This window comes from Pinus tabuliformis, chromosome 8 (genome assembly GCF_031772625.1).
Source record: "Pinus tabuliformis cultivar Carrire ecotype Pingquan chromosome 8, CPIR1, whole genome shotgun sequence".
NCBI classification, from domain to species: Eukaryota; Viridiplantae; Streptophyta; class Pinopsida; order Pinales; family Pinaceae; genus Pinus; species Pinus tabuliformis.
Window position 1 is genome coordinate 624881371 of NC_142294.1, and position 11216 is coordinate 624892586.

General features: G+C 41.3%; 1 protein-coding gene across 1 annotated transcript; it reads left to right on the forward strand.

Moving 5' to 3' along the window:
• The first annotated feature begins 9909 nt into the window (after positions 1-9909).
• Positions 9910-10683, forward strand: LOC149237051 (uncharacterized). The gene has a single exon (XM_089369128.1). It carries the CDS (start codon positions 9910-9912, stop codon positions 10681-10683), a length of 774 nt encoding a protein of 257 aa, XP_089225254.1.
• Positions 10684-11216: the final 533 nt, after the last annotated feature.

Genomic DNA, 11216 nt, shown 5'->3' on the forward strand with positions numbered 1-11216 from the left:
TATTAGCCCTAACCCTACGACTGTTACCTTGAGTTACCCTCCTCCCCCTCTGTCTGCCGGTTCCCTTAACCCTCTTCTTGGAAACCCCTCGAATACGGTACAAGGGCCTCCTCTAGCGCCTATTTCTGCTGCTCCACCTTCCGGCTGCTACGCTGAAGTCCCTCCCCTCTCGGATTCTTTCCCCTCAGGCTCGCACCAAAACCTTGGAAAGCTTCATTCAAACATTTCTCCATGCAGGGGTCGGTCAGAATCCTCTGAAGCTGCATCAAGGCCGAGAAAAAAACACAAGTGTTTCAAATCCAAATTCAAGGACTTCATTATTTGATCCAAAATGGATCCTAAAAACCCTCTAAGTCTTCAAAAATCAAAACTATCGCAAAAGGAAAACCTTCACAAAATGGCAGAAAGCACTATCGGGAGCGAAAAACATGAAGAAACAATGGAAAACAGGCCTATCGGAGGTCAAAGGAACGATGCATAGGAGCCGTCAAATTTGGCCGGTCAACGGTTCAGATCTAATTAGCATATCGCAATCAGTGGAGCCTATCGGAGGCTATCGGAGGCTACCATATGAAATATGCAATAGAGATCAGCGTGGGTCAACAACGACCGTCGATCAAGCGCCCAAATCGATGGCCCAGGTTAACTCGAAATATCGCAATCGGCAGATTACAAAGGACCACTTACAAATGGCCCGGGGTCTATGCGATATGCGACTGCGATCAATCGCATCGCAATATTGCGTCGGAGTAATACAACAGAGTGGGGTCGATATAAATATGACTTGCGATAGCGGGACACGATGGGGTTATAGATGATATTTAACATATTTTGAGATCCTGAAAACAACATTTTTCAGTGTATTTCGCATTTTTGCCAAAATAAATGAAATACAAAGGAAATGTGCTCGATGCAATAAAATTAGACCCAATGGAAATTATAGATGCAAATATATAACATTTCAAGTCCACCATAAAGCCATTTTGCAGGATTTTCAGTGTTTTAATGTATTTTTACAAATACAAAGGAAACCATGGCACAGGGCACTTGCGACTTGCGATAGTGATTACAGGCGGACCTAATAGGAGTATAGAGCAGATTTAAGGATATTTGAAGTCCGATAGACGATAGTTTGGCGAATTTTCCCGTGTCTTTAGTGTATTTCTTTGTGTAAATAGAGAACGCTATTTCTAGGGATTTCAAAGGCCCAATGGTCCCTTCCATTGCGGAACAGGTGGCCACCTTCCCTGAAGACATTATGCCATGATTGGTTAACGCTCAGAGGGGATTTGATCAGATAGAGGCTGGGAGCCAGAGAGCCCAAGAAGGGGAAACAAAGAGGCAGCACCGATTGGATTACAAGCCATAGAAGACAGAAGAAATAGACAGGCAATACTGAGACAAGGAGAAAGCAGAGACAGAGAGTGAAAGAAAGAGTTTGTGTACTCAGAGAGGCTTGAGGGATTCAAGAAAAACTCTTGTTGTTTTGTATCTGTTGTGTTGAGACTCAATTTGAGCTCACACTTTGTAAAAATCTGCTCTTGAAGACATAATAGAGAGGTCGCCACTGAAGGCTAGACCAGGAGATGTAGCCCAAGAGTTTTGGGTGAACTCCATATTAAACTTGTTGTGTTATGAGTGTTTGTCTATTATGTTTCTCTAACTGCTCATTTTCTATATTATTCGCAATCTTATCAATCCGTTTCACTAAGCAATGTAGGCAAATCCATGCACATGAGTCTGTAATACCTTAAAATTAATCTAAGATCTTCATTTATAGATCAAGTGGTATCAGAGCTTTAGGTTTGCTAAGGTTAGAGAAGATTGTGCTAAATTGTTGAATGCTAACTAGGTCAAAGCTCAAACTAGGAGAAGGAGAACTTGTTGAGGCTAATATAGAAATCGGAAGAGTCTATCCTAGGAGGAGAATGGCAGAACAAGTCCCATTGGAATCAGAATCTTAGTTCATGGACAGTTTCATGACCATGAGAGCCAAGGTGGAAGAAATGTATCGAGAATTTAAGAAAGGTCGAGGTGAAAGTACTTCAACCTCCAAACAAGACAAAGAAGTAGAGGAACCTTCTCTAGATGACCCAAAGGGCAAAGGGAAAGGAGAAAATCTTCCTCCATCATCTCCTCCACCATCACCTCCATCATCCTCATCTCTTAGCCCTGAAAAGAAAAAGAAGAAAACATCTGTGATTAAATTAGATGTGAAATTTGATTTTCCAATTTATGATGGGGAATTAAATGCAGAAAAGATAGATAACTGGATTAGACAGATTGATGTATATTGCAGGGTGCAGAACATTGATTCAGAGAGGATAAAGATTCAGCTGGCTAGCCTTCACCTTGGAGGAACTGCCCTAGTGTGGTGGGAAGGCAGGACACAAGCTGATTGGAAGAAGCATGGTAAAATTCTTTCTACATGGAATGAATTTGTTTCTGCCATTAAAAAAAAATTCTATCCACTAGCTTATATGCAGCAAGCAATGATGAGTTGGCAAACTCTTCGCCAATTAAACGGCCAAAGTGTACAAAGCTATACCGAGGAATTTAGAAAAAGAGCTTTAATTCTAGGCATTTCTCTAGACTCACCTGAAAATTTGTTGAAGTATATAGGTGGTCTGCATAGCTATTTGAGGCACACCATTCTCATGTTTAACCCCACTAGCATAGATGAGGTATCCATTCAGGCTACACATCTAGAGGCTAGAGGCAAGAATATGAACCCAGATATCGGGGGATCATCAAAACCCTCTGCACGCAAGAACAAGGAAAAGAAGAAGCTAAAATGGAAGGAGAGGAAGACAAACACGGTACAGAAAGACAAACCTTCATGCACTCACTGCAAGAAGGATGGGCACGATGATGAACATTGCTGGTCTTTGCATTCGGAGCTGAAACCCAAACAGTTCGGTGGTAAGAAGAAGAATATTGTTGCTGCTATTCAGAAAGACTTGGGGTCAGACTCAGGTGATGAAACAACAGTCACAACCACAGGTATAAAAGATAAAAATTCTGAAGCATCTACAAGTAATTCTACACAATCTATTGATAATGAAGATAATGAGAGAAAAAGACATGAGCTTTTTCATATTAGAGCTATTTCCAAGCATCAAAAGGTTGATACTTTATTTGATAGTGGATCACAAGTAAACTTGATTTCTGAAACAATTGTAAAGAAGTTGGGCTTACTAACAACACCTCACAAGAAGCCATATCCATTAGGTTGGGTATGTGATAAAGCAAAGCTACAAGTTACTAGACAATGTAAACTTAGGTTTGCTATTAGGTCAACTTTTGTAGATGATGTTGAGTTGGATATAGTTCCCTTGGATATATGTGGTATTGTTTTAGGAAGTCCTTACTTGTATGATAGAAAATCCATTTTCTATAGAACTAAAAATAAGTGTCAACTCACAAAAGATGGAACATAATACATTGTAAGAGCTCATAAACGCAAAAATAACTACTCCCTCATAAACTTAGGGCAGATGAAAAGAATTGTAAATTCATGTGAGCAATTTTTACTAATGGTTGTAAAGGAAAAGACCCCTGATAAAACCAATGTATTTGAAGGTTGTGATGCTAAATAGAAAGTTGATTTAGATAAATTTGTTTCAGAATATGATATCCTGTTTCAAGAACCTAAAGGTCTGCCACCCAAAAGGGAAATAGTACATGATATTCATTTGCAGCAAGATGCTCCATTGCCTAACATCGGAATGTATAGGTTATCCACTTTAGAGAATGCAGAGATTAAGAAGCATGTATAGGAGCTGCTCGAAAAAGGGTTCATAAGACCAAGCACATCACCATGTGGATCTCCAATTGTGTTGGTGAGAAAGAAAGATGGTTCGTGGAGGATGTGAATTTATTACAGAGCACTGAATAAAATAACGATCAAGAATCGTTATCCTCTTCCTGGTATAGATGATCTATTAGATTAGTTGAAATAAGCAGTTCACTTTTCCAAGTTGGACTTGCGTAGTGGCTATCATTAGGTCAGAGTTGCAGAACAAGATGCATGGAAGACTGCTTTCAAAACAAAGCAAGGGTTGTATGAATGGCTAGTTATGCCTTTTGGCTTAACTAATGCTCCTGCCACTTTCATGAGAGTTATGAATGATGTACTCAGACCTTTTATTGATGATTTTTTAATTGTTTATTTAGATGGCATTCTTGTTTTTAGTAAAACATGGGAAGAACATTTGAGGCATGTAAAGTAGACTCTAGATGTTTTGAAAAGAGAAAAGCTCTATGTTAAGTTATCAAAATGTGAATTTGGCAAAACATCTTTAAATTATTTGGTTCATATTGTAGGGGGTGGTGAATTGAAGATAGATCCCTCTAAGGTTGAAGTCATTGTGAACTGGCCTAAACCCAAATCTACTACAGAAGTTAGGAGCTTCCTAGGAGCAGCACAATATTGGAGAAAGTTTATTGCTAACTTTTCCTTGATTGCAGCTCCCTTACATGCTTTAATAGGATTGAACAAGGTGTTTCAGTGGGGAGGAAAACAGCAGAAAGCCTTTGACACCTTGAAAGAAAAAATTAGTACAACACAGTACTAGCACCGCCATATCTTCAACGACCATTTGAGATTGAAACAGATGCTAGTGACTATGCCATGGGAGAAGTGTTGATGCAATACGGTAAACCCATATGCTATCATTCTGAGACATTTAATTCTGCAATAGTTAATTATCCCACACATGATAAAGAATTGTATGCATTAGTACAGAGTGTGAAAAAGTGGAAACATTACCTAATGGTCAAAGAAACAATCATCCATACATATCATCAACCACTTCAATATTTTCACTCACAAAATAAATTGTAGCAATCAAGACACTATAAGTGGATGGGTTTTCTACAATAGTTTCATCTTGTCATCAGATATAAGAAGGGCATAGACAATAAGGTTGTAGATATGTTATCCAGACCAATCATAAATGCATCTACTATACTTAAGCATAACTCAGTAATGCATGAAACCTATATTGAACAATATGCTCAAGATGTAGATTTTAAAGATGTATATGCAACCTTAAGTCATGGCAAACAAGTAGAAGAATTGGATTATTATGTTAAGGACCACCTCTGGTATCATTTGGGAAATTTATGCATTCCACAAACTGAAAGAGTTAACATAATTCGAGAAGCACATACTTCTCTTATATAAGGTCATTTTGGTGTAAGTAAAACCATCGCACAACTGCAAAGGTTCTATTATTGGCCAAGAATGCATGAAATAGTTTCTAGATATATTAAAGGGTGTACCATGTGTGCTAAAAGTAAGCCCAGTAATAGAAAATTAGGCTTGTGCACTCCACTTCCAGTTCCTTCTCGTCGTTGGGAAAGTGTTTCCATGGACTTTGTTGGGCGATTGCCAAAATCTAGGAAAGGTCATGACTATTTATATGTTATTGTGGACAGGTTCTGCAAAATATGTATTTTAATACCTTGTAACAAGTAGATTACAGCTAAACAAGAAACAAAGTTGTTTTTTCAGCATGTTTGGGTTCATTTTGGGTTACCCACTTCCATTGTATCTTATCGAGATTCCCGATTTGTTGGGAAGTTTTGGTCAAGTCTGTGGGAATTGATGGACACCAGACTGAAGGAGAGCACAACCTTTCATCCACAAACAAATGGCCAAACAGAGGTGGTTAATAGGACAATGATCCAGTTGCTCAACGGCTATTGCAGCAAATATCCCAAGATTTGGGATGAACATTTGTGTTATGTGCAACATGCTTACAACCGTGCTAAGCACTCTTCTACACAAAGATCTCATTTTGAGACTTGTTTTGGTTTTACACCAAAGTCTCCCTTGGATTTTGTCTTTGGAAAAGACATAGCAGTTGATGGACACAGTGATGTGGACAAAGCAACCAAGTTCATTGAATAGAGCCAAGAAATTCACCAGGCAGTACAGGAATAGTTGGAAAAGAGCCAGGCCAAGTACAAGGCAAGGCATGATAAGCATCGAATTGAGCATCACTTCCAAGTTGGTGATCAAGTCTAGCTGTACATTAGAAAAGTCAGAATGCAAGGTGAAGGTAAGAAGCTAAAGCCAGTAAGGTATGGGCCTTTCAAGATACTTGAGAAAATTGGTGAAAACGCTTTTCACCTTAATTTGCCAGCTTACATGCATATCTATTCAGTAGTTAATGCAGAGAACTTGAGACTGTTTGAACCTTCATTGATTGAAGATCCCGAAGAGAAAATTCAGTTGCCTTCTATTAATGATCTGTTGCCTAAATATCTTAATGAGTTGTAGGAAGATACATTTTTGGACAGGAAGGTGAGAACTACGCGCAGAGGGGATGTTGAGTACCTCAGAATTGGACTCAAAGTTTCAAAACCAAGTAGCACATGATGGAAAGAAATTGGACAAGTGAGGAAGCTGTATCCTCACCTGATCGATACTTAAAAACCAACTTTTGGTGGTCCAAAATCATTTTCAGTGGGGAGTCGTGATCCAAAATGGATCCTAAAAACCCTCTAAGTCTTCAAAAATAAAAACTATCGCAAAAGGAAAACATTCACAAAATGGCAAAAAGCACTACCGGGAGTGAAAAACATGAAGAAATAGTGGAAAACAGGTCTACCAGAGGTCAAAGGAATGATGCACAAGAGCCGTCGGATTTGGCCAATCAACGGTCCAGATCTGATCGGCATATCGTAATTGGCAGAGGCTATCGAAGGCTACCATATGAAATATGCAATAGCAATCAGCGTGGGTCAGCAAGGACTGTCGATCAAGAGTGCAGATCGATGGCCCAGGCTAACTCGCAATATCGCAATCGAAATATTACAAAGGAGCACTTACAAATGGCCCGGGGTCTATGCAATATGCGATTGCGATCAATCGCATCGCAATATCATGTCGGAGTAATACAACGGAGTGGGGCCGATATAAATATGACTTGCGATATCCAGTCCTGATGGGGTTATAGATGATATTTAACATATTTTGAGATCCAGAAAACAACATTTTTCTGTGTATTTCGCATTTTCGCCAAATAAATGAAATACAAAGGAAATGTGCCCGATGCGATAAAACCGGACCCGATGGAACTTATAGATGCAAATATATAACATTTCAAGTCTGCCATAAAGCCATTTTGCGGGATTTTCAGTGTTTTAATGTATTTTTACAAATACAAAGGAAACCATGGCACAGGGGCACTTGCGACTTGCGATAGCGATTACAGGCGGACCCGATAGGAGTATAGAGTGGATTTAAGGATATTTGAAGTCCGATAAACGATAGTTTGGCGAATTTTCCCGTGTTTTTAGTGTATTTCTCTATGTAAACAAAGAATGCTATTTTTGGGGATTTCAAAGGCTCGATGGTCCCTTCCGTTGCAGAACATGTGGCCACCTTCCCTGAAGACATTATGCCATGATTGGTTAACGCTCAGAGGGGATTTGAGTGGACAAAGGTTGGGAGCCAGAGAGCCCGAGAAGGGGAAACGAACAGGCAATGCTGATTGGCTTAAAATCCATAGAAGACAAAAGACATAGATAGGCAGTATTGAGATAGAGAGAAAACAGGGACAGAGAGTGAAAGAAAGAGTCTGTGTACTCAGAAAGGCTTGAAGAATTCAAGTAAAACTCCTACTGTTTTACATCTGTTGTGTTGAGACTCAATTTGAGCTCACACTTTGTAAAACTCTGCTCTTGAAGACATAATAGAGAGATCACCACTAAAGGCTAGACCAGGAGATGTAGCCCAAGAATTTTGGGTGAACTCCATATTAAACTTGTTGTGTTATGAGTGTTTATCTATTATGTTTCTTTAACTGCCCATTGTCTATATTATTTGCAATCTTATCGATCTGTTGCACTAAGTAATGTAGGCAAATCCATGCACATGAGTCTGTAATACCCTAAAAGTAATATAAAATCTTCATTTATAGATCATTATTATACTTGGGGAAGATATCCAGTGAGGAAACTCCATGGATATGACAGACTGAGTCCTAGTTGGGAGGATCTGAGGAAGGAGCTATACAGTGGCTTGATTGAAGCTATGGACATCTGAGGTATGGGGACAACACCTGGCTGATTTTCCCTTTGTTCAAACGTTCGTTAGAGGTTGGTTCACTCTACGGTTTGCCAGAGCTGAGCACACAAATTGGGTCCTGTCCTCCTTCTAGCATTTTGAACAGGCCCCTGTCCTTCTGCACCGCTGGAATCCACTCTTCGACCCAGAAAGAGAACAGATAGGAGTCAGGCCAATATGGGTTTGGCTTCCTAGATTACCCCTCCAATTTTGGTCGGAGGACATATTTCGGTGCATAGGAAATACCCTGGGCACTTACCTTGAGCATGAAAAATCATACTTATCCACTGGTATGATGGCATATGCCAGGGTATTGGTACATCTGGATACAAGGGGGGGTCTTCAGGAACATATTACATTACAGTGGAGAACTTTCTCTCGGCTTCAGATTCTGGATTATGAGGGGGTTCCTTTCCGTTGCAGAAGGTGCCACAAGGTGGGACATCTTTTCAAGGATTTCCCTCTGAATGGCAAGGTGCGAGCATGAGACAAGGATAAGGCCACTCTGCACAAGAGCCCACATGCTTAGGAAAACCCCCCCTCGTCTGATGAGGCAGTGAATCACTCGGTCCCGGCTGCTGCAGAGAAAGCACCTACAAAAGAAGCTAAGAAGAAGCATGGGAAAGCACCATACGGGCCCCCCTCACCTCCTCTGACCAGAGCAAGGGTGACTGTCGAGGCTACGTTCTCCATGGGTATGTTGGAATCTACTTCCTCCTCTGCTTATACTACTACATCATCTTTTTGTATTGCTTCGAGTATTTTTTAGGCCTCTGTTCCTTGCTCACAGCCCCCCATTACCCTGGCCTACCACCTACAACCCCATTCCCCCACCTTCTCATGCACTCTACCTTCCTTTAAAGAGGCACCCCCCACTATTCCATCCATCTCTAATCTTGACCATCCATCCTCTAGATACCCGCTCTGATCCTGGGCACGATCTCAGGCCCCTGATTCCTTGGGCATTGGTTTGATTTCTCCCCCCCCCCCAAAGCAACCTCGAGGTCGACCTTCCTCCTTATCTAAAGCCATCCTTCAGGCTGGGGAAGAGATTGCATCTGGAAGACAACATTCCATAGATTGGGTACTTAGAGCAGTGAATACCCTTGTGCCCCCCCCCACCCATGAAGATGCTATCCTTCAACTGTCGAGGGTTGGCTAGCCCTGGGAAAAAATTAGCCCTGCGAAGACTGCTTAACTCTGAGCTGGTTGATGTCCTCTTTCTTCAAGAAACCCTGGGTCAGGCTAGTGTTATCACACACTTGCTCGAATCTTGGCTTCCTGGGTGGACTTTTCACTCTCTTGATGCAAACGGTCGATCTGGGGGATTGGCCCTGGGGATAAATTCCCACTCCATTAGAATCTGTAACACCTGGGGGAGCACTGGGCACATTGGGGTAGACATTTACTCTCCCGAACTTGAAACAGAGATCAGGATCATTAACATTTATGGACCTTGCCAAAGTTGGGAAGAATACTGGACCCGGTTGCTAAGCTCTAACATTCTACAACAGGACAATCTTATTCTGGGTGGAGACCTAAATTTTTCTATTGGTTTTGCGGAATCCTGGGGTCACAATGCCCAAAGGGACACTCTCTCAGCTTTCTTTGAGAACATTCTAGAGGACCATAACCTTATCGATATCCCTTCAGCCAAAATTCAACCAACTTGGAGGAACAACAGATCCAGAGAGGACAACCTTGTCAAAAGGCTTGATCGGTTCCTCATTAAGGAGCTTCTGTTGAACATGGGACTTAGAATTAGATAGTGGGTTGGTTGTGGGTGCATATCATATCATAGACCGATCTACCTGGAAATAAGTGGAGGAATGGACAGGCCTAGAGCTCCCTTCAAATTTAACTCTACCTGGCTAAGAGATGCTGACTATACCAGGTTAGTCACTAAATTTTGGAAGGCCCATGCCCCAAATGCCAGAGGGAACATTACCGAAGGACTTGCTCACAACCTGGGGGAACTAAAGCATCTATCCAAAATATGGGCTCACAAGAAGCGAACACACGAGGACCTTATCCTAAAGGAAACTGAAGAGGAGATAGCTGCCTTTAAGAATGATCATGGATGGATCTACTCCTCCCAAGAACACAAGGACAAGATTACATCCCTAATTGCCAAGAGGAGTCAGATACTAAAGGATCGAGAAGAAAGTTGGCGTCTAAGAAGCAAAGCTATATGGCTTCTGGAAGGGGACGATAATACAAAATTCTACCACAAATTTGCGAATGGGTGCAAGGCCATCAATACCATATGGAAGCTATCAAATGAGCAGGGAGAATCAATGAATACCTTCCTGAGTTTAGCTGCCTTGGCCATAACACACTTCAAACATATTTATAAGGCTCCACAAACTGCTACTCTAGCAGAAGTCATGCGCACAGCTCAACTGTTCCCCAGGTTCGTCGATCAGGATGATGCTTTGGATTTGACAAGGGAAGTCACCTTGGGGGAACTCAAAGCCACTTTAAAATGGTTCAAACGAGACAAAAGCTCGGGCCCGGATGGATGGAATGTGGAATTCTACCTGGATTTTTTCTTATACTCTTGGAGAAGATCTCTTAAAAGTTATAGAGGACTGTCGAACTAATGGGAATATGTATGAGGCCTTCAACTCCACCTTCATCACTCTCATCCCCAAATCTGACAACCCTACCACCTTCAATGACTTTCGTCCCATATCCCTATGCAATTGCATTTATAAGATCATTGCCAAGATCATATCCAACCGCCTCTGTCCGATCTTGTCCACCCACATCTCGGCTGAGCAATTTGCCTTCCTGCAAGATAGACAAATCAATGAGGTTGTTGGGACCGCATAAGAAATCCTACACTCCATCCAGTCAAAGAAAATAAAAGGTATGATTTTAAAAGTAGATCTCTCAAAAGCATTTGACATAGTAAACTGGATCTACATTAGAACGCTACTAACTCATTTAGGCTTCCCCTATGAGTTTATAAAATGTATTATGTGCTGCATTACTAATGTCACTTTCAGTGTCCTTGTGAATGGGGTGGCATTGCCTTTCTTTCATTCAGAGAGAGGTCTCAGGCAGGGGGGCCCACTGTCCCCGTTACTCTTTTTACTCATCATGGAGGGGATCAACATACTCATAAAAGAGG

Bases quoted from the DNA above. Each gene is read 5' to 3' on its own strand.
- LOC149237051 (XM_089369128.1), top strand. From the start codon at position 9,910: ATGGACAGGCCTAGAGCTCCCTTCAAATTTAACTCTACCTGGCTAAGA.